This window comes from Mus caroli, chromosome 7 (assembly GCF_900094665.2).
Source record: "Mus caroli chromosome 7, CAROLI_EIJ_v1.1, whole genome shotgun sequence".
NCBI lineage: Eukaryota > Metazoa > Chordata > Mammalia > Rodentia > Muridae > Mus > Mus caroli.
In genome coordinates this window covers 122,901,422-122,925,343 of record NC_034576.1, presented here as the reverse complement: position 1 = coordinate 122,925,343, position 23,922 = coordinate 122,901,422, and the positions used below count along the sequence as shown (strand labels likewise).

General features: G+C 46.5%; 1 protein-coding gene across 1 annotated transcript in view; it reads right to left on the bottom strand.

Annotated features, from left to right (window-relative positions):
- Positions 1-23,922, bottom strand: part of Vwa3a (von Willebrand factor A domain containing 3A) — a 65,807-nt gene that overhangs the window by 11,954 nt on the left and 29,931 nt on the right. Inside the window, exons 9-25 of the mRNA XM_029479335.1 lie at positions 21,493-21,618; positions 20,686-20,794; positions 20,430-20,495; positions 18,033-18,158; positions 17,420-17,555; positions 17,211-17,314; positions 15,511-15,591; positions 15,048-15,142; positions 13,756-13,875; positions 11,313-11,387; positions 10,983-11,127; positions 9,550-9,745; positions 7,060-7,130; positions 3,647-3,796; positions 2,111-2,180; positions 1,376-1,483; positions 411-508 (exon numbers count right to left, since the gene is read on the bottom strand). Coding sequence (XP_029335195.1) covers positions 411-508; positions 1,376-1,483; positions 2,111-2,180; positions 3,647-3,796; positions 7,060-7,130; positions 9,550-9,745; positions 10,983-11,127; positions 11,313-11,387; positions 13,756-13,875; positions 15,048-15,142; positions 15,511-15,591; positions 17,211-17,314; positions 17,420-17,555; positions 18,033-18,158; positions 20,430-20,495; positions 20,686-20,794; positions 21,493-21,618 — 1,876 coding nt within the window. The remainder of the gene's footprint in view (positions 1-410; positions 509-1,375; positions 1,484-2,110; positions 2,181-3,646; positions 3,797-7,059; positions 7,131-9,549; positions 9,746-10,982; positions 11,128-11,312; positions 11,388-13,755; positions 13,876-15,047; positions 15,143-15,510; positions 15,592-17,210; positions 17,315-17,419; positions 17,556-18,032; positions 18,159-20,429; positions 20,496-20,685; positions 20,795-21,492; positions 21,619-23,922) is intronic.

Sequence of the window (23,922 nt, the reverse complement as noted above, 5' to 3'; positions counted from 1 at the left end):
CCTTCCTTCCTTCCTTCCTTCCTTCCTTCCTTCCTTCCTTCTTTCACAGGGTCTCTCTATGTTGCCCTGGTTGTCATGGAACTTGCTATGTAGACCAAGCTGGCTTTGAACTCACAGAGATCTACCTGCCTCTGTCTCCTCTGTGCTGGGATTAAAAGTGTGCACCACCTGGCCCAGCTTGTTTTCATTTTACACAGTGAGACTGAATGTAGTTATATAGCTTCCCAAGGCCACCCAGTTAGGAGGTAAGCAGACTGGCTTCTGAACTTAATACTATTACCCCATATGCCACAGTGAGCAGGCATTCTTAGCATGTTTGTCCCCTCTTCCAAGTATGCCCACCCTTCTGGAAGATATGGTTGGTAGGAGAAATGACTAAGGGGCACGTGCTGATATGCACAACTGAATACCTCTTGACTTGAGCAAACAGTGTCCTTCCTGGGCAGCTCGATGGAAGAATTAATCCTTCTAATAGGTTTTCCTTGAGTATACCTCTTATACACAGAACCTAGGAGAAATACTGCAGTGTTACCATGGATATGCCTTTCCCCTTCTCCTTTCTCATGTCAATTTCCCCACAAGTCAAATTCGCTACACATTCTTTAGGTATAATTTGCTGAAGATGTAGAAGGTAAATTATGGGAATAGGGGTGGGTTGCTCAGGGTTCCCATTCTCCATTTAGCAAGGAGTCCAGCTGGGACAGGTACTGTGATGGCTAATCTTCACTGTCAAATGACTGGAGTTAGAAGACATGCCTCTGCATGTATCTTTGAGGGAACTTCCAGAGGTTTGAGGAGGGAAGACCCACTCTGAATGGGCTGACACCACTGCACGGGCTGAGGTTCTGGATGGAAAAGGGAAGAAATGCCAGCCTTCCTTTTTCTCTGCTTCCTGACTGCAGGCCCAGTCTTGTGTCCTTGCTGCCACATCTGACAGCTTCCCCCTCTACTTCCCCACCAGGATGGACTCTATAGCTCATCAAATCAAGAACCCAAACAAAGCCCTTCTCTAATTGCTTTTGATTGTATTTTGTTACACAAAGAAGGAAAGCAAGTGACACAGGTATCACTTCACAGGGACCCGATGACAGGCCTAGGGAAGGAAATCTTTATTCCTCTCCTAATTGTCCTCAGGGTTCAGGAAACCGCCTCTTCCAGGAGGCACCAGTGTGCCTAAGGACAGTTGAGACTCCACCTGCAGTTTCCTCATTCTGTGCCAATGACAGGAAGCTGCATGATCATTTCTTTGGCTGGGAGAGCTTTAAGGATGGGCCTGTTCCAGAGGCTGAGGCCTGGGGTAGCTGGAGAGGGCTACGATTCTCACCAGGTTGCCCAGGGCCAGGAGTTGTCCAGACACACATTGGCTTTAGCTTACCCACACTATTCCCAGCCTCTGTGTAGAACAGAAAGAGCTTTGGTCTTGTTTTGGGCTTGGTCTTCATCCTCTGTTCCACCATCCCTTCTTTCCCAGGTTGGGCTGCAGCTGGAAGATATTTGAGTGTTGGTTCGGCAACTCTGTAGGTCCCATTGATGAAGCTACACTGCTTCATCGATTACAGCTAAGATCTACCCTAGACATTGGGAATCTCAGGCTCCTGCCTCCTATCTCAGGTTCCTTCGCCTTGTCTGGACCAGTGAAAGCTGGAGCTACCATCACTAAGTCCTGATGTCTCCTGGACATGGGGTTAAGAGCTTGGTGTACCTTGTGCAGTTTCCTCACAGCCCCCCAGCTTACAGATGGGCTAACAAGGAACAGAGTAAAGATTCCTGGGCTAGCTGCCACGAACTACACTGCTATAAATCCTTTTCTTCAAAATGAAGACACATAGCCCCAGGTTTATGAAGGAAGTACTTTCATAAAAAATAACTATAGCTTCTCTTGATGAACCCCTTTGGGCCTGAACTCAGTAATATCAGCAAATAGAGAACTGGCTGTAGAGAACAGATGGTGGCTACAGGCTTTATGACAAGCATCTTGGCTGATGGCCTGGCACCCAGTCAACCTCACCATCATGTAGGTGATTGATTTCAATATTAATTCACACCTCAGCTGACTCTCCACCCCCACCTGCCCACTGCCACCCCTTACCCCGAGAGACCTTTGTCTCACCATTGACGGGGTGACACTTCAGAGCTTTCATCCGGGAGCTTGTTTCTCCATCTAAGCCATCTTTAATGCTCTAGAAAACAGGACATCTTACCCATCAGAGGCCTGTTGACTGGGGTAGGCAGTTCCCCAGTCACCCTGACCTCAACCTGCCAATCAAGAACATTTACAGTGAGGGATCTAAGGGAGTTAGCACTTTAGGCACATTTGGCCTACCTTCTGCAGCAGATTTCACAGGGGATTCTGGGTTTGGGAGTGAAAAGGTGAATGGATGTGTGCATTCATGTATATACTATAAACACGTACTGGAAGAGCCACTGGGCATTTGCCAGAATATTCTTTGCTAGTTTCCTGCTTCTGTTCCTACTAGACCTCCGGTATGACAACCAACCATTGAGGTAACTTCCATGCTCTATTTTTGTTGTTTTAAGACAGAATCTTACTATGTAGCTTTGACTGGCCTGGTGCTCAATGTATTGACCAGTATGGCCTTGAACTCACGGAGATCCGCCTGCCTTTGCCTCCTAAGTGTTGGGATTAAAGGCATGTACCACTCTGCCTGGCATTTCTATATCCTCTTGGGCCCCTCAGTAAGGAATTCTTTACAAGCAGAATGTAGTAATAGTTTAATAAAGTCACCCAAGGCGCCAGACCAGCAAAAGGAACCTTTTGTGACCTGTGGTGGAAAGGGCCTAGATGTTATCACTCCAGTGAACACCTTGTCTATCAGGAGGGCCCAATGGAAGCCACGTTACAACCTAGCTCTCCTCATACTGAGTCAGCTGTGAACCACTGAAGGTCCCAGAGGAAGGCCCTGAGATTCTGAGGTTCTCCCAGAGTGGGGATATTAAGAGAGGTAGGGATGAGTCTGGGCTATTGGGCTTCTTTGAGTGAATCCAGGAAATGCCTTGGAAACACAGCCCCATGAGTAAGCTATACATCCTGGGATTAGACTTCCCCATTCTGAAATGTGTTGTGTTCACTAGTGTCTCAGTCAGCAATCTGCTGAATAGCTTTCAGGTTTCACTGACTCTTCTGCTCACAGTGTTGTCCCAGGAAGGTCATTCCACTAGAAGGCCCCTCACCAAAGGAGTAGTTTATGCATCTGTGTTTGATGGCTGTGCCTGAAGATACTTCCCAGCAGGCTTAGGTTGAATCTGAGAGTCCCATCATTGCCCCTGCTAAGCTTAGTCACCAGCAACAAATCCTATTAGTGACCTTACTCTTTCCCTACAAATCCTTCAGGTTAAGCTACCACATGCAGAGGAGGTGAGTGTATTTCCATGGATATCCTAGAACTAGGCTAGGGAGAGAGGCTGAAATAGGCATAACCAAAAGCACGGGGGGAGTGGGGGAACCATAGGTGCCCCCTTCTAAACTAAGAGGCAGGTGCTCTTTTCAGTGGCTCCCATGAGACTTTCCTCCCTGAATCTCTACCCCCACCAGTGCTGGGGCCTGGCCCAGTCCTTTTGAGATCTAGGAAAGACAAGGAGACAAACTGGAAAAAATCCTGTGTGTTATTAGGGAAAGGTGTCAAACCATTCTGGCCACCGAGGGGGCTGTGGGCTTGGGAGGATAGTGTTTCTTGGGTTGACTTTGCTGCAGAGTCCTTGGCTTGTCTTTCTTGAGGGCTCCACTCTGCAGTTCTTTTCCTGAATGGTTCTTCAGAGAGGCCACAAGGAAGGCACACTGCAATGGGAATTGCGCGGTTAGAGCACACTGGCAACTGTGGGTAGATAGATACTCATGTGCACCAGGACAGAAAGAAGCCTTTTGATGCTTCTTTCTGCCCGGGGAATACAGTTTGGGACTAAGAGTCTGTGGGTTAATTTTATGTAGAATAAGGACCTCTTTATTGTACTGGAAACTGGGAAAATTAGTGCTCAGAGTCTCAAGTCCTCAGGCCAACAAGACATGACAATGATACCACTTTATACCCAGTTTGTATATGAAATACAAGCTCATGTATGGTCCTCTGTATTACTTTGAGAGTTTCTAGAGACTAAAGGAAGAGGGGCCTTGTTGGAAGGAGGAGGCAAATCCTTGGAAACTGGACCTATCTCTGTCCTCCCCTCTCTGCTTCCTGTCTGTCACAAAATCAGTTGGTCAGTCCCAGACACATCTATCACCATGATGCTCACTCAGCCTCACCTACATCCCCTCCATGATGCTCAGCCTCCCTACATCCCCTCCATGATGCTCAGCCTCCCTACATCCCCAGCATGATGCTCAGCCTCACCTACATACCCTCCATGATGTTCAGCCTCACCTACATCCCCTCCATGACACTCAGCCTCCCTACATCCCCACCATGATGTTCAGCCTCACTTACATCCCCTCCATGATGCTCAGCCTCCCTACATCCCCACCATGATGTTCAGCCTCACTTACATCCCCTCCATGATGCTCAGCCTCCCTACATCCCCTCCATGATGTTCAGCCTCACCTACATCCCCTCCATGATGTTCAGCCTCACCTACATCCCTTCCATGACACTCAGCTTCCCTACATCCCCACCATGACGCTCAGCCTCCCTACATCCCCACCATGATGCTCAGCCTCACCTACATCCCCTCCATGATGCTCAGCCTCACTTACATCCCCTCCATGATGTTCAGCCTCACCTACATCCCCTCCATGATGCTCAGCCTCATCTATGCCACCACCACAATGCTCAGTCTTACCTTAGGCCAATAGTCAAGGAACCAGCTATGAGCTGAAATCTCTGAGGCTAGAAGTTAAAATAATTTCTTCTTCACTTAACTTTATCCAAGGCCACACTACTCATTAATGGAAGAGCTTCAAGTCAACTCCAGGTGCCCAGGCAAGCTAGCATGTAAAACCCATGTTCAGTCACACAGTCAGCTGATCACATTCCAGTACCAACACAGACACCGGCGGAATTGCAGTGGAACGCTTATTCTTTTTGTCTAATCGTTTCTGAACTTCCCAAAAGCTACTCTACTATTTCACACTTAGAGCACCAGGGAACACCTTTTGAACATAAGCACATATCCAAAAGAAGGTGGGGTTAGGGTATCATTGTCCACTAATATCTTGTAAGTGTGTTAGGGGTGAGAATAGGATGGTTTGCATTTAAGAACCAGAGATGTACAGACCCCAGATGAACTAAATCATGCTTAGGGAGCCACCAATCCACTGACCCAGCAGCCACAGGGGAACAGAACACACCTAAGTATGACTATAGTCCTCTGTGGAGACCAGTCAGTCTAAGAAATAGCAGGAACTAACATTTGAAGCAGGGTGAGACCTTCACAGATCCTTCCCTTGGCTTGACCATGGGGCCCTATAACCTCTTTGTCTATCCTGGGCTTGAACTGCTTCAGATCTCTATCTCTACTCCTTATCTTTCCCATCTGCCTTCAGGCCATCCTTACTTTTCAATCTCCACAGGCAAGCTCACCTTTCTCTCAGCCTCCCCCCTCTTTGCACCTACCACAGACATCCTACATTCTCTTTCAGTTGTCAGTGACACTATTGTCTAAAAGTTGCTCCAGAAAAGACCTTGGGGACTTCTTTCTGTTGCTTCCTGTCCTTCCCCCTTGTATGATCCATCAGGTGTAAATCTCTAACTCATCTTTAAATGTTCACCTGACCGCTCTCCCCTGATTCTCATTCTCATTGCTCCTGTCATGATCTGGTTCCTTCCCATCTTTCTAATTTTACCTAGACTACTCAAAATCTCCTTTGGTGAAGTAGTTTTTAAAATTATTTTTCTTTCTTTCTTTTTTCTTTTTGGTTATTGCTATTGTTGTTTGGTTGATTTTGGTTTTTCAAGACAGGGTTTCTCTGTGTAGTCCTGGCTGTCTTAGAACTTGCTGTGAGAACCAGACTGGCCTTGAACTCAGAGATCTGCCTGCCTCTGCTTCCCAAGTGCCCAAAGTCATGGGCAATCACTGCTAGACTTTTAAAATAAATTTTGAGCAACAAAGAGCAAGCCATGGATGACCTAGGAAGGAATGACAGGCAGAGAACAGAGCAAGTGCAAAGACTGAGATTAGGAAGGGGTTGGATGTGTTGAAGGAACTCAACCAAGGCCAGAATCTACAGCATATAGGTCAAATTCCAGTGAAAGACAGGAAACCCCCATGTTCCATCTGAAGCCTTGGATGTAAGTGGATCTAGACACACAGAGAGAAGGTGGTGTGGGCTGATTTGTGTTTCCTAAGATACATTGCAGAGTGACCTCCTGGTGACTGCAAATGTGACCTTACTTAAAAATAATGCCTTTGCAGCTGAAATCAAAATGGAAGTCAGTATGAGGTCATACTGGAGGAGGGTGGGCCTTTCAATTTAATACAGCTAGAGTTCTTGTGAGAAAGAAAAGGCCAGCACACAGACAGTAGACAGCCATGTGCAGATGGGGGTATAGGTTAGACCATGCTCATACAGCTGAGGAATGCCTACGGATGGTCATAAACCAAACTTTAGAGTCATCTTCTTGACCAGGCCCCCACTTTGTCCATCTCAGCCTAGTTTTAGCAAAGACTGGTGCTAAGTTCAGCAAAAGTCATTCTCCCCTTGATATCCATTCAGAGTTGCTCCTCCTTGAGTTCTAGGTCCTGGGTCTGCCTTTAACAAGAGCCTCTGCATCCTTGCCGCCTAACCAACTTCCTTTTAGTGATTTTTCCATCCATTGATTGCTCCACTGGGTACAAATTCCTAGCTATTTCTGTGGTGTCTGTGTTTGTGTTTGAACTCTCTCCTACTGCAGTAGTCTTAGAAATCTTCCGTGCCATTTACAATAAGCATCCAACACAGTTTTGCTTTTCCCCAGCTCTAAAGGGATGCGATAACAAAGGGTTCTATCCATAGCCTACTGAAGGAACATGGCTCTGGGAGCACAGAAGCATGTCTTTTTGTTTCAAAGTACTCTGTTGTAGCAGCCATGGCGGGAACTGTACATGTTTAAGTCTAAGCCCAAGGCATACCTTTTGGGAGTAGTTGAGGGCTTTCTCTATCTCAGATATGATGGCGTTGATATCATCACTTTCATAAATACCTGGAAACAAAGCACATCTTGAGCATTAGTGGGAGGGTGTGGGTCTGGGCAAGTGTCAATGCCTTTCATGTATGCAGGCCATGTGGAACTGACAAGCCCAAGAGGTAAGATGGGATCACAGTGGACTGAACTAACCAGCCTCAACCTTATATCATCCAGTGGTATGTTGTTACCAAGAGTGTAACTAGCCACAGGACTGTGTCCTGGCACTCACGGGAAGGGGGAGTTTGACACAAAGGTTCTTGCTACAGTATGGGATGGGGAGACCCACATGGTAACTATTATTGGTGGCTAATATCTGCAGTGAACATATCATTGTCACTCTTGATCGTAACAACTCTGGTATTTGGCAAGTACACTGGGTATTGATAGTGTCCTGCCTGGGTTCAGCTTCTGTCCTGTGCCTCAGCTACTCATCTGCTAGACAGGGCAGATAGTCATTTACTTCACAATCATGGTGTTATGGTGAGGCTCAAGTTATAGTGTATATAAAATGCTTACGCTGTGTCTGGCAGCTCATAGCTAGCAGCTCATAGTGTTTCTGTTTGCTATCATTAGTGATCATCACCAGGAATGTAAATGAACATATCCAGCAAGATCATAGCTAGAAAGATCTGAAAAGTTCTCTAGAGCTCACACCCAAGTGATGCCACCAGCTGTGACCACAGGCATGCCCTGCCTCTGGAAGCATCTATGAGGCCCAGAGGCTGGAAGGGGTTAGTGTGTCTCAGGTTCAGTCTCTCCATGCTATTGTGCTGACTTTTGCATGTGCATACCCTCTAAGCCATCCCTTATTTAATATAACTTTACATTTCATTTGCTTCTCCCCCAGTCCCCCTGACAAGGTTTCTCGGTATAGCCCTGGCTGTCCTGGAACTCACTCTGTAGACCAGGCTGGCCTCGAACTCAGAAATCCACCTGCCTCTGCTTCCCAAGTGCTGGAATTAAAGGCATGTGCTACCACCACCTGGCACTTCTTATGGTTTTAAAGAAAAATTGTGTTATGGTCAACAAAGTCAGCACTTTTCTAAAATGTTAAGATAAGCATGTAATTATTGTCACTATTATACACACATATACATACAGAGAGAGAATGGGGGGGGAGAGAGAGAATGGGAGAGAGAGAGAGAGGGAGAGAAAATGGGAGAGAGAGAATGGGAGAGAGAGAGCTTGTTCTATGTATCAAACATTTTATAGACCATTTGTGAATATACCAGACTTTGAGAACTGTAAATCTAAGGGATCTTTACAATATGTTCATGTGTGTGTGTGTGTGTGTGTATTATACACATACATGTAACACACTCACACACACATGCAGACACACACATCAGTGTGGAGATCTATCCCAAAGCTTTATGCATGCTAGGCCAACGCTCTACCACTGAGGTCAACTTCAGTCTTGATTTCTGTAGTACTTTAAGGCTTCACCTGTTAAAAATTGCAGTAAAATATACCCAACATAAACTTTACCCATTTTACTTTTGGGGAAACTAGGTACTGAACCCAGGCATACAAAGGACCAACCCCAGCACTGTGCTGCACTCTCTGCTCATAGTCCCTTTTGGTTTTTTTTTTTTTTTTTTTTTTTCGAGACAGGGTTTCTCTGTATAGCTCTGGCTGTCCTGGAACTCACTCTGTAGACCAGGCTGGCCTCGAACTCAGAAATCTGCCTGCCTCTGCCTCTCATAGTCCCTTTAACTGTAGAGTTCAGTGGTACAGAGTACATACATGCTATTTACACATACCATCGATAGTCATTTCCAGAATATTCATTTAACATCTTTTTTTTTTTTCTTTTTGAGGGCTGGGGATGGAATCTAGGGGCCTAAAAATGCTAAGCATGTCCTTGACCTCTGAGCCACACCCCAGCCCCCTAGTTTTAATTTATGTGTGCGTACACACTCGCATACATGTTTATGCCACAACTTATATGTTAAGGACAGAGAACTACTTTTGAGAGTTGATTTTCTTCTTCTACCATGTGTGCTCTAGGGATTGAACTCAGGCTTGTTTGCAAGTCCTTCTACCCATTGAACAGTGTCTCTGCCCTCCTAAACTTAATTTTTAAAATTGTTTTATTATTTTCTATGTATGGATGTTTTACCTGCATGTATGTTTGTGCACAACATTAGTGAGAGATGCCCTGAAAGGTCAAGAAGAAAATATCGGACCCTCTGAGTTAACTGGAGTTAGAGATGGTTGTGAATTGTCATGCGGGTGCTGGGAATCAGCTGTGGGTCCTCTGTAAGAACAAGTGCTCCTAACAGCGCAGCCATCTTTCCAGCCCTCCTAATTTAATAAATATTACCTTTTACATCTTGCTTCTTGACACTATTTTAAAATCAAAAGGACCCATGCCAGTGCTGAGAAACTGTCTGGATAGAAAGAGGCTAAGGGCCAGGAAATGTCCACCTACCTGTTTCTCCAAACCAGTGGAAGCGACCACCGGCAGCCTGGGTGATCTCTTTGTAGGCAGTAGCAGTGTCAGTACGGCTGGCGTAGCAGGCAGGGGGTGTGGTGTCCATCTGTGGTTCGCCCACATAGAAGAGACAGACATTTAGCTGGAGGTCGCACCCCCCACAGGCCTCTGCCACGTAGGCGCTGAGTATGTGCTATGGGGAAGAGAAGAGAGGAGGTCCTCACCTGAGACCTGGGCGCTGCTGATCTTCCAATAGTTCAGCAGATCATCTTTTTTCTTTTCTCTTCTTTTCCTTTCTTTCTCTTTTTGGTTTTTCAAGCCCTGGCTGTCCTGAAACTCGCTCTGTAGACCAGGCTGGCCTCGAACTTAGAGATCTGACTGCCTCTGCCTCCTGAGTGCTGGGATTAAAAGTGTGTACCACCACCCAGGTGATCATCTTTCTTTTAAAAAACAAAGACATTTGGCAGGGGAGCTGGAGAGTTGGTTCAGTGGTTAAGAGGATTGGTTGTTCTTCCAAAGGACTTAGGTTCAATTCCCAGTCCCCATGTGACAGCTCACACCTGTCTGTAACTCTAGTTCCAGGAGATGTGACACCTTCATGGATGTACATGCAGTCAAAATACCAATGCACATAAAAATAAATAAGTCTTTAAAAAGAAAAGAAAACCATTAAAAATAAAAAAAAAAAGAAATTATTGTGTATGTCAGGTTGTGTATGTGTGTGTTGTGAGGAGGTGGGTGTACCACATGTAAGTGCAAGTTCCCACAGAGGTCAGAAGAGGGCATTGTAATTGCAGACAGTTATGAGCATTGTGACATGGGAGCTGGGAATTGAACTTGGGTCTTCTGCAAAAGTAGTAGATGCTCTTAATTACTGAGCCATCTTTCTAGCCCTCTGATCATCTTTCTTGATGCCCAACTGTGTGCTCGGTCCAGTTCTGTATGCAAAGGCAGAAAGACATGAGCCTGGGACACAATTTCTTCCCATGTGTTAACAGGGTACCGCAGGGATTTGGGCTTGAAAGCCTAGTCATGCATACTGTGGTCCCTATGCAGTAGCATGGAGATCCTGGGAGCTGTCTAGCCCACCTGAGACTTGCTGAGACAGGAGCTGTGCTGTGACAGTATCACTAGGTTCTTGTATTTGAGAAGAGGTAGCTCAGATAATCATGCTGGGTTGGGGTGTGTGGCTCAGCAGTAGAATGCTTGCCTAGCAAAAGCAAGAGCCTGAAGTCCATATTCAACACCGCAGAAAATAAAAGACAAGAAGAAAATGAACACGGTGGCTCATGTTTTTAATCCCAGCCCTGTTAGTTCGAGGCCAGCCTGGTTTATATAATAAGCACATTCCAGGGCAGCTAGGACTACATAGTGAGACCCTATCTCAACAACAAATGAGACAATAGGTGTCTAGGATGAGGACTACTCACCACATCTTGGTCAGGGACACCCCCGGTGAAGAGGTAGATGCCCTGAGACTCATGCTTGTTTTTATCCTTGAAATCCACTTCTATGGCCTTCCGGAGGGCTCCGAGGACATTTCTGCTTCCTTGACACTGCAGGCCCAGGGCCCACCTGGGGAGGCAGGGATATAAGACTTGTGAGGGCCACATTTGAGACCCTGAAGTCCCAAGAAGAAAGTTGTTTTCTGGTGTCTGCCCTTGGCTGCAGTGGGCAGAGTTGCAGTGAGGGGGATGGGAAGATAACGCCATGTAAGTACGACACAGCTACAGAGAAAGGCTCTGTCCTCCATCACCTACCGCCAGGCTCTTTGTAAGTTGTCATGGCTCACAGCAACCATCTCCGGCCTCCAGCTCTCAATCGTGCTTCCAAACCTTCGAGGAAGAAAAGGAGTTTGTTTTTAGGTCACATGTCCACTCTGTGTTGCCCTTCTTTGAGATCCACAGGCCTAAAGGCACACAAAATTCTGACAGTAAGCCCCCAAAATGTTGGAATGTTGCTGGCCTGGAGTGGTCACAAGGGTTTCTGGTCATAATGCATTAAAGCCAACTCAGTGTGGGACAGCACCAGGACTCTCAAGCACAGACAGAGCGAGGGCCAGCCTTGGCCACTGCCCTCCTAATACTCTGAAGTCTCCTTTCTCTGCAAGAACTTCTTTGTCCTCCCCCTCCCCCCAGCAGCTCACTGTTTCTTTGAGACGCTTGAAGCCCTGGTTCCTCTCACAGGGCACTTCCCTCTCAGGTTGAACTATGGTCTTCTCTCTAAATACACATGATCTCATTTTCTTTGCAAGACAGAATCGAAGATTCCCAAGAGGAGAATTTATTTCTTTATGGATGACAAGGTATCTTTCTTTGCCCTTTTACTGAACTGAGGCCTCCTCTGTGCCAGTCTCTTCTGAGAAGCCCATAAAACTCTTTAGTAGACACATTTTGTGTCCCTCCTCCCAATCACCCCTGTGCAGCGGTGACCCCTCCACTCTTAAGAGCTTCAGGAAGCTACTTCATCTCCCAGTAGCTTCTCTATTCCTTTTGACATGATGGACAAGCTCCCCAGAGAAGCCATACCACCACTGTTCCAGCACCTTCACTGCCCCAGCACCCTCACTGCCCCAGCACCTCCACTGACCCAGCACCTCCACTCCTCCAGCATCACCACTGTCCCATCATCTCCACTGCTCCAGCATCACCACTGTTCCAGCATCTCCACTGCCCCAGGATCTCCACTGCTCCAGCATCACCACTGCTCCAGGATCTCCACTGCTCCAGCATCACCACTGCCCCAGGATCTCCACTGCTCCAGCATCACCACTGCCCTAGGATCTCCACTGCTCCAGCATCTCCACTGCCCCAGGATCTCCACTGTTTCAGCATCTCCACTGCTCCAGCACCTCCACTGCTCCAGCATCTCCACTGTCCCAGCACCTCCACTGCTCCAGCATCTCCACTGCTCCAGCATCTCCACTGTCCCAGCACCTCCACTGCTCCAGCATCACCACTGTTCCAGCATCTCCACTGCCCCAGCACCTCCACTGCCCCAGCACCTCCACTGCTCCAGCATCACCACTGCTCCAGCATCTCCACTGCCCCAGGATCTCTACTGCTCCAGCATCTTCACTGCCCCAGCACCTCCACTGCTCCAGCATCTCCACTGTCCCAGCACCTCCACTGCTCCAGCACTTCCACTGCCCCAGGATCTCCACTGCTTCAGCATCTCCACTGCTCTAGCACCTCCACTGCTCCAGCTGCCCTTCTGACTTCAACCCATTGCTTTTGTGCTTCTGCCTGGGAAGGTTCTCTTGCTTCCCTCCCACCACCTGTGGTGATGTTTCTCTAGGAGGAAGCTTACAAACCTTTGATGGCACTTGGATTAGAAAACCAACAACACACAAAGAAGCAAAACGTTTTTGTTTCCTCGATTCCTCTAAAATTTTAACTCTTCATTCTATATTTTTCATTAAAAATACATAGGTGAATATATTCCTAGAAATGGAGTTGTTCTACATGTATGACTGATAACCTGCTTGCTTCTATTCACTGACTTTGTAGACCAGGTTGGCCTTGAACTCAGAGAGATCCTCTTGCATCTACCTCCCAAGTGCTGGAATTAAAGGCTACTGTGATAGTATATATAATTTAAAATCATATTTGTAACTTACAAACTTTTAAAGTTACTATATAAGATGTGAAATATAAAATATATAATTTAAAAATGAATATATATTTTAGAAACTACATATTAAAAAAGAAACTACATATTATTATAATTTTAAGATGATAGTTTTAAAACTATAACTGAAGCTATATATAACTTCAAATTTTGAATACTGTTTATTTATAGATTAAAATTAAAATTTAGTTTAGAGTCAGAGTACTGAGTGTTTGCCATTCTTGCCTGAGCCAGGCTAAGAATAAGACAAGGGCATGACAGGGTCTCTCCCCTTTCTCTGCTGAGTTTACCAGTTTGAAAGCCAACTGGGGCAATGAGCTGGTTACATTACCCTGGCTGATCAAGTCTTGTGTTTTGGGGCCACTTACCACCTTTCCCCCAATGGGATAGACCTGCAGCCATTCAATTATTCAAGGCCCCAAACAAGATCTCCCGAGTCAGATAAACTGATGTGCACCTTAGGATGCCCCTAACATCAGTGTCTGTGGTCCTGCTGTCTGTCGAAGCCTCAGCCCGGTGATAGCATCCACGCCCAGTCTCTCCCGCAACCCCAAGGGGACTCTGGAGGCTTACGCGATGATGTTGAAGTAGTCTTTGTTGGACAGCTGCTCCTCTAGCAGTAGACGCAGGGAGTGCTGGATATGAATAATGTACATGGAATTGGTCACCGAGACATCCAGCAGTATAACCACCCTAAAGAGAAACACAAGCTTCAAGAGGCAACCTGAATCTCTCAGATAATGTTTGTTCCATTCCATTTTACTATTTAAAGATTTTTCCAGGGGGCTTTTGCTAGCCAAACTCATAGATGGCCAAGAATCTCTGTGGTTTGAGACTGACAGAAGTAGGTTTGTAATAGAAGTGTAAAGGTGTTGTGGGACTGTCTGTCTTTCTTCTATAATGGAATGTCGTGGAGGTGGTTTAAGGGTCGAGGACGGCAAGTCGAAAAATCTGTCTTCCCTTTGGTGTGTCACTACAGAGAAGAACACTTACAAAAAGACTCCTCATAGTCAATTATAAGCATCAAGTTAAGGTATATTGGGATATCTCCTCTGCCCCCGTTTAGCTTCCATCACCTCTCCTGGCAACAGCATCCTCATCTCTTCTTGGGAAACAGCACTATATCAGTTTGTGTGGGTTTTTTTTCTGTTGTCCTGGAACTCATTCTGTAGACCAGGTTGTCCTCGAACTGAGGGATCCAACTGCCTCTGTCTCCCAAGTAGTGGGATTAAAGGTGTGTGCCACCACTGCCTGACTCATGTGAGTTTTGTAGAGCTGGCACACACCATGCTTCAAGAGTGGGCATTTGATCCCAGGCATTCAGAACATCACACCTCCCTAGCCAGCCTGATGACCCATAGATGCTCAAGCTCTGGAAATGCAAAGCTGGCAGAAAATGGTTCCATGGCCGTGTTGCCGCCTGCAGGGAGAACCCTATCTGAAAACAAAGCCTACAGAGAGGAAGGTAGAGGTGAAGGATTCTTGACAAGGCTGACCCTCTGGATCCAGCCACACAGCTAAGTGTGATCCAGAATTTTTAGTTCCCTTCATCAGACTTCTCTGTTTACTCTGAGCTTCAGTTATCCTCCTTTTGGGGGAGAGACAGGGCCTTAACCATGTACCACAGGCTAGCCTCAAATTCTTAACCCCTTTGCCTCAACCTTCCAGGAGCTGGGATAACAGGTGTGTACTACCAGATCCATCTCTCTGTTGCTTCTAATTCAAAGAGTCTTGAGAGACAATGATGGCAGTTGGTGTAGGTGATGCTGACTCCAAGGCTGCCCACGAGGATGATGAGTTGCATAAACCTTGAGTCACACACCAGACCCCACAAGGAACAAGAGTAAACTTTGCACGATCAGTACCTTCTTTGACAGACGGTGCCCCAGATTCTTCTGCTGGTCAGGGAGAGCCACTGGAGCCGATTCTCATATATCTGCACAGCTTTCCCCAGCTGCTTCTGTAAAAGTGTGGGCCACCATGAGTGAGTGTACCAAGGGTGCCAAAGAAAGCCTGGGGCTTTAAGTAGGAGAAGCACTCCCAGACAGCTTCTGGAAATGGTGTATACAGGCAGTAACATTTTGTTAGGGAAGATGCAAGTCCATTTTAAGACTAGCAAGGGAAAAGCCTAAGTATTTCCTTCAAATGTGGGACAAGGCAGACAGCATCCCAAAAGCCCAAAGACTCTTGTTTGTGGCATCCATGTCTCTATCTAAAGAGGTGCCCATAGAAGGAACACACAGGGAATCTGGTCAACAGCTTATTGTCTATACAGCACAAAGTTCTTTCCTGCTCTCTATATCCTAATGGACTGGGCATATTACTCACCTGGTACTCAAAGAGGACAGGTGGGTCCACATGGATATTCTTCACCGTTCCATCATGCCATTCAAATTGTACCATTGCTTTCTGCACTCAGGCATGGGCAGAGAACAGGTAAGCAGAGGCAGGAATGGGAAATACAGTTAAGTTGGGTACTGGGCTCTGCAGCTCACATGCATGAGAGAAACCAGTCCCGAGCACTCAATACCTACTTGGTATCCTGTTTGGTCATGCTCCATCAAACCATCACCTTTATCTGTGGCTTCACTGTGGTCCTCTATGTTAGTCATCTATGCATTACCAGTGCTGTCCACTTCCCACATCTCTCTTTTCCTTTCTTTCCAGCCTCCCATCCTTCTAAACATCTTTCTAATCTTCTTTCTAATAATTGTTCTGGTTATCTCTTATTCCATTCTTCCTCTGCCATTTTCCATCCTTTCTTGAACTTTTCTTTCATCCTTCTGTATTTTCTTTTTTTCCTGTTAATCTATCTTCCCATTTCTCCTTCCACCCTTCCTCCTATTCCAATTTCCTTCCATCTACCTACCTACATTCCTACTCATTCATTAACATTTCCATCATCCATCCATCCATCTACCCACCCACCCATCTACCCAATTATCTGTTCATTCTACTATTTATACCATGCCATGAATGGATATTCATCCATCCATCCATCCATCCATCCATCCATCCATCCATCCATCCACCCACCCATCTACATTTCCATTTATTTATCAATATTTCCATTTACCAGTTCATCTACCCATTTATCCACCCACCCATCCATCTAATCATTCACCCTTTTCTCTGTTTATCCATCTAACCATCGACTTTTCTATGAATCTTCACCAACTTTCCATCCACCCAAATACACATCCCTCTCCTCCTCCTTTCCAGCTTTCCTTTCATTCATCCATCACTCAGCCTTCCAGGGAACACTCATTGACTGCTTGTTAGTACAAGTCTAGTGACTTGAGGGCAGAGAGTTGGAGAAGAGAGCCTTTTAAAGGTTCATACTTTGAAAGGCTCTATATGCAGGAATGTGTTCTAGCAGCCACTGTACAAGTATGTGCAAGGCAGCGAGGGCAGCAAGAAAACAAGTCTGTCCTATTTGAGTGGGGTGGAGGACAGCATTCATGGAGGAGATGGCCATAGTATCAAAAGCAACTGTTGGTACCTTCCTTAGGAACCCAACTCTCTTCCTGGAGCTCACCAAGGATGGATTGGTTTGCCAGGGAGCCCAGGGAGCCTCCTGTCTCTACCTTCCCTGTCCTGGGACTAAAAGTATGTGTGTACTACCATGTCTGGCATTTTTTTATATGGAGCTGAAGACCAAACTCAGGTTCTCGTGCTTGCAAACATCTATAGATTGAGCTATCTTTTCAGCCCCCACTTTCTGATCTCTGAAAACCAGCAGTCGTGGTTTTGGTTTGTTTGTTTATACCTGAGTGCTGGTTACCAAGCTGAGGGCCTCCTGTGTGTTGAATATACTCCATCCTGAGATGCATCTCCAGCCTCATTACACTAGATTTTATAAGCATTTTAGGGTCCTGGGTGGAAAGCCTGACTCCCATTCATGCTTGTCTGGCTATGCCCGATGGCTTCCGTTGTCTGACATAACAGCATAGGAAGCTGCACAGGGAGCACCCCTGCACAGGGAGCACCCCTGCAGAGGACTGGAGAGAAATTTGGTATTGAATTACCTCATGGATAGTAGCTGCTACTGTTTTCTGGAGAATGGGCACAAATTCTTCCACAGGATTAAAGGCGTTGGGTGCCAGAACCTGATAAAGACTTAACTTCTTGGCTGGAAAAAAAAGAAAAAGTTAGCTTTGAGGCATTGCCTGGGAAGCCTTGAAGGTCCCATGCCTGGTTAGCCTCCCAGGTTCTGCCCTCTCTGGGGATTTAATACCTTTTAGACCATTGATCTTCAGCCACTCTGCAGAAGTCTTGTCCAGGTCTGGGAACTTGATGGTGAGAGGAGCCTCATGTTTTGGAGGTTTAGGCAAGAGACTGGTGAACGGCCCTTTGGCAATCTCTATGGAGATCTACATGCAGTTTAAAACCTCCTGTTACACAGCACATTTTAGAGCTGCAAAGTTCTTCCCCATTCACCTGGTCCCTGTGTGATGCTTCTTAAAGCATCAGCAGGTGGGTTGAAAACAAGTCTGCTGTCCCCGCCCATCATCCACACCCCCATCACTGAGGATTTTCTGAATTTTCAGGGGACAGGAAAAGGTCTCCAGAAACCTGCTGCTTTCCCCTTTGTCCACTATCCCCGCCCCCTCTCCCTGGCCCTAGGACCCAAGATGACAAGTCTGTCCATAAGCTTAGATCACAAGGCTTCTGGAAACTTAAGTGACCAGTCCCCCAAGTCCTCTAGGGAGCCTTGAACTGCCTTCTGTTATGCACAGTTTTAAAGTGAAAAAAAAAAAAAAACTGAGGCCCTAACAGGTTAATTCATAGAGCTAGTGTGTCAGCAATAGAAGGGCAATCCCAGACATTAATAATCGAGTGCCACCTACCTCTTTGATCATGCAGGACAGCTCTTCACATGGGTTGTTGTGGCACAGGGCTTGCACCTGGCTGAGGAGGCCTTGAGCCTTGTGGGTTTCTGCCTGGAGCTCAACCACATCCCTACTGGTATAGAGCTGGGGGTGATGGAGGCAATGAGCTAGCCAGAAGTCACAGGGATGTCAGTCGTTGCCAAGGTAAGAGAAGGCAAGCAGCCAAGTCAGTTTCTAAGGCGGAGTGGCTGTCTACTTAAAACTGGGGTAATAATGAACCAAGGTCCATGTTCCAGACAGGGCCCACCAGTGCATTCTGCCCCACATGTACAGTATAGGACTGCAGAATTCTAAACCACTGCAAGATTTTCTAACTTTAAAAAAGAACCAGTACCCCAGAGCTCTTGACTCTAGCTGCATATGTATCAAAAGATGGCCTAATCGGCCATCACTTGAAAGAGAGGCCCATTGGACTTGCAAACTTTATATGCCCCAATATAGGGGAATGCCAGGGCCAAAAAGTGGGAGTGGGTGGGTAGGGGAGGTGGGGGGCGCTATGAGGGACTTTTGGGATAGCATTGGAAATGTAAATGAGGAAAATACCTAATAAAAAAAATTAATTCAAAAAAAAAAAAAAAAGAAGAAGAAGCCGGGCATGGTGGCGCATGCCTTTAATCTCAGCACTTGGGAGACAGAGGCAGGCAGATTTCTGAGTTCGAGGCCAGCCTGGTCTACAAAGTGAGTTCCAGGACAGCCAGGGCTATAAAGAGAAACCCTGTCTTGAAAAAACAAACAAACAAACAAACAAACAAACAAACAAAAACCAACCAAAGGAACATTTTAAGTCAGGTGTGGTGCACACTTTTAATCCCAGCCCTTGGAAGGGAGCAGAGGGGGATCTCTATGAATTTGAGGCCTGGCCTGGGCTCCGAAGTGAGTTCTAGGACAGCCAGGGCTTATGTAAAAAGACAGTTCACCACCACCACCACACACACATACAGAGGAAACATTTTACATCTTCTGGGGTGGCAATGATGATATCAAGAGCCATTTTAAAAATGGACATGGCAAAATGGTTCAGTAGGGAAGGTACGGGCTCTGCAGGCCTGAGTTTGATCCCTGAAATCCATGGAAAGGTGAAAGGAAAGAGTTAACTATACTGTTGCCTTTGTACCATCACATACATGAGTCTCCCCAACATGTGTGTGCATATATACACACGAATAATAATTTAAAAATAACAAATATTGCTGGGGAAAGGGTAATTAGAACACTTGTCTAGTACTGATGAGAATGTGGGATGTTATAGTTGCTGAGGCAACAGTTAATAGACTTTTCGGAAAACCAAACATCAACCCCAAAGGTGTTAGCAGCCAGCTGTACTTTCAGCCCTTGGGAGGAGGCAAGGAGGTTGCTAAGTACAAGGCTAGCCTGGGCTACATAGTAATACTGCACTTCAAAACCCCACAGAGAGCTGAGTTTGGTGGTATACGGCTGCAATCCCAGAATTCAGGAGTCAGAAACAGGAGGATTGCTATGAGTTTGAGTTTAGCCTGGGCTATAGTGTGAGACTGTGTCTTTTAAATTTTTATTTTATTTTATGTAGATAGGCATTTTGCTTGCATGTATGTTTGTGTACCATGCGCGTGCCTGGTGTTATTGGAGGTCAGAATGACATTAGATCCTTTGGAACTGGAGTTATAGACAGTAGTAAGCCACTTGTGGGTGCTGGGAATTGAACCAAGTCCTCTGGGAAAGCAGCCAGTGTTCTTAACCACTGAGACATATCTTCAGCTCCAGAGTCTTAAAAACAAACACAGCAAAAACTTCAACCAACCAAAACAAAAACAAAGAAACCAAAAACAAAACACAAAACCACATTCCACATTATCAACAGCAAAAACCAAAGCTGAAGTTACCAGGGGACCTAGCAGGTCTACTTTAGTTCTGCACTGGATCACGGAACACAGGGACTTGTGTCCTGTACTGCTTCATAGCAGTGACATTCACAATACAGCCAAAAAGTGGAAAATGCCAGGCTCATCGACAGATGAAGGAATAAACACAACTGGTCATCCAGACAACAGAATGTCTCCCATCCATAAAAGTGAAGCTCTGCAGTGGCTATAGCATTCCATGCTAAGGGAGAGAAGAGGATACAAAAGTGTATGCTTCCACTTGGGTGAAATGCTCATAACAGGTAAATCCAAACGAACTACCCGTGGAGCCTCTGACTTCAGCTTATCCCTGTTCTCGCCACACTTTCAGGGATCATATGATTTTATCTGCAAGTCACTGAGCACGAAAGGCAAGGACGATAACGTAGAGAGAGCAAGCTCATGGTGTAGTCTGCCAGATCTCCAAGGAACAACCTTGTGGCAAGGAGTGGGTACAGCCGGCCTTCGGAAGGCTTACCTCTGATTCTGGGCTGTAGCAGTGGTAGTAACCCCCAAGGGCATCTGTGAGGTTCTTCAGAACGGCCTGGGGAATAGTGACAGAGTCAGCCCTGGTGGCAAGGCCACACTGATGTTTTAACAAACCTTTCCCTTGGCTGAGCCTTCAGACCCTCCCACACTTCCCATTTACCCATGGGAAAGGAGGGTACAATTGTGAGAGGTGTGTTCTAGTCCACAGCTTGGGGCGGGGGGTGGGGGGGTGTTCAGACACTCACAGAGGGCACATGATCATCACATTTGTAGGTGGTTACATGAATGAAGACGCTCCGTCCCAGGGTGGACTGCTGGATGAAGTCAGACAGGAATTCAGAAGGCTGATCTGGACTGGGGAACAGATGGAAGAGAAGGTGTGGCTATTCCCGCTGAAACTATGCTGTGAACATCCCAGATCAAAATGGTAACTTCCAGGGAACATCTATCTCACTGTGTGTGAGTGTGTGTGTGTGTGTACTTACGTGTGCATGTGTTCATGTATGTGATTTACACTCATGTATGTGTGCATGTGGAGGCCAGTAGTCCATGTCTTGTATCTTCCAACACCACTCTTTACATTATTTTCTGAGATAGGGTCTCTCACTGAACCTGGATTGGCTAGTCTTGCTGGCCAGTAAGCACTAGTTGTTGCTGTCTCTGCCTCCCCAGTGCTAAGATTACAGGCATGCAATGGTTTTTTGTTTGGTCTTTTTTTGTTTTGTTTTGTTTTGTTCTGTTTTGTTTTCCTCCATGAGTTCAGGGGATCTGAACTCAGGCCCTCAAGCTTGCAAGCACTTTCCTGAGCTACCTTCCTAGCCTCTTTACTCATTCTTAACTGATCACCTGTGTCCCAGGTCACCCTGGGAAGATGTGGGGCTGGGTGGACAGCCACCCCAGCCAGCCCTGGCTCCCCTGCCCAAATGTGCCTGGGTGGCCTATGGACGCAATTATTCTTTCAAGATTGTGTGTGGAGCATTATTCTTAGTAATATTTCCTTTTTCTCAGACACTGAGTCATCAGCCACCTGCTTAGTAAGAAAGGACACCTACCAGCTTCTCAATATGATCACCAGAGAATTCAGCTCCTTGTGAGCAAAGACTTTCTTCAAGGCTTGTAGCAGATTGCTGCTTCCCTCAGGCTGCAGTGTCTTCACCCAGAGCTTGAGTTCCTGGAGGCTGGAAGGACACACAGCAAACTAACGCTAGCCACAAGCAGCTTAATGACCTGGTTCTCCAAGGTTCCCTTGGACTTGGGAGTAGCCTTTGAGTCTCCGTTGCTTGGACAGGATGCTCAGACTTAAGACTAGGACATGTTCTAAGAAATGTCTGTGGATGGTTTTGCAATTGTGTGACATCACTGAATGTAACTGTACAAACCTAGATGGCTCGGCCTACCACATATCTGGGCTATGGGACATATCTGTGGTACAGCCTACTGCTTCTAGTGTTGTGATGCATGCAACGGCAGGAGGTTGAAGCAACCACGAGGGACAATAAGGCAATGAAGGAGATGAGGTATCAGAGTATCAGATGAGGCTGCAGTGGTGAGACACCTCGCACTGTTTTACAGTAAGCCTTTGTCAGAAGTAGAAAGGGAACTCTCGAAAACATCAGGCAAACGGCGCAGGCGAGGGGCTAGGCATGAGAGGTGTTACCCAGCATGCACGAGGCCCTGGGTAACGTCCCTAGGATCCAGGGAGATAAGCATGCTGACAGTAGATACCAACTAGGAAGACAGTCATTTACTGTTATTATCAAGCATTGCACACTGTACCAGAATTGTGTTGTTCAGTTTCTGGAAGCACAGCAGCTCTGACAAGATAGGAAATGTTCAGCTCTGTTATCTTTGGTTATTATTTTTATTTTAGGCATATCATCATCTCTCCTCTGTCTGTCTCTGTCTCTCTCTCCATCCATCTATCTGTCCATCCTCCCTCCCTCCCTCCCTCCCTCTCTATGCAGACCAGTTTGGCTCCAGTCTCACAGAGATCTGCCAGAAACACTGCATCCAGTTCCATTATGATTTTATGGGACCACCTCAGATTTGTTGTTTACCAAAATGTCCTTATGTGACATGTAACTGACTCTATAGGCGTTTTATGAGGAGCCAGGCCCAGACAAATGTCAGCTCATTTAAGTCTATCTATACCTCTTGAGGTGGATATGTTTATTTACATTTTAGAGACAAGGAGACTCAGGCCTGGCCTTAGAGCATGCCTAACCCAGCATGTACCATAGACAACTGGTCAGATTGGGATTTTAGCCCTGGGACCTGAGTTTTTTTTTTTTTTAAAGATTTATTTATTTATTATATGTAACTACACTGTAGCTGTCTTCAGACACTCCAGAAGAGGGAGTCAGATGGATGGTTGTGAGCCACCATGTGGTTGCTGGGATTTGAACTCCAGACCTTCGGAAGAGCAGTCGGGTGCTCTTACCCACTGAGCCATCTCACCAGCCCTGGGGACTGGAGTTCTTAACAGCCCTGATACTTGAGCTCCAGGAGCTGAGTCTTCTCCATAGCTCTTCTGGGGGCCAGATGTTGACATGAAGCATGGAGTTGATCTCTGGAAGGTACATGCCTGTGTAGCTGTGTCCATGTGTCTTAGGAGCCACTCATTGGTAAGTGTGGACACAGCTGAACTTAGATCAACGCTTCTGTTCTTTCCACTTCACTTTCAGTCTGACAGAAGGAACATCCCTGGCAAGGGCTTGCCTCGCATCTGTACAGCTCTGGGTTCAACTCCAGCACAGAAATAAAACCCCAGTTTGCTGTTTTCATTAATGTTGATGTCAAGTTCCCTTTTGCTCTTACGGTGCCAGGGATGCATCCCAGAGCCTTGCACATATCCTGCAAATAATTCATCACTGAGCCCGAGTTTCCCTCTGAGCAGAGAGAAGGAGCGTCAGGCTGAAGCCCTCTCTGCTGACAATAATGTGTTCAAGGTGGAATTTAATCTCACTGTCTTTCTTTTGCTGCTCATATTTTTACTGCTACTTCCTAATTGTGGCAAGTGATATGGACTTCTCAGTTATGGTATTAACTTTCCCTCAATAATAAATAGAATTGAGGGGATAAAAATCAATAATGGGGCATGTGGCGTGGAACAAATACTAGTACCGAGGAAGAGAAATGGCACAGGGACACAAGGGAGACCCAGGCATGACGGAAGCTGAGGAGCTCTTGACTGCAATCTCAGAGTGACTTCCAGCTCTAGCTGGAGGGAAGAGCAGTGAAAAGACTTCAGTCACAGAGCAGCTGCTTCTGGGCCTCATTTCATCTTGACAACAACCCTGTAAATAGCATTTATCACTCACTCTGTTCTGAGAGACAGAAAGAGAGAGACAGAGAGAGAGAGAGACAGGGGGGCCAGAGGGGGGAAGGCGGGCAGAGGCAGAGGCAGAGGCAGAGGCAGAGGCAGAGGCAGAGGCAGAGGCAGAGGCAGAGGCAGAGGCAGAGGCAGAGGCAGAGGCAGAGGC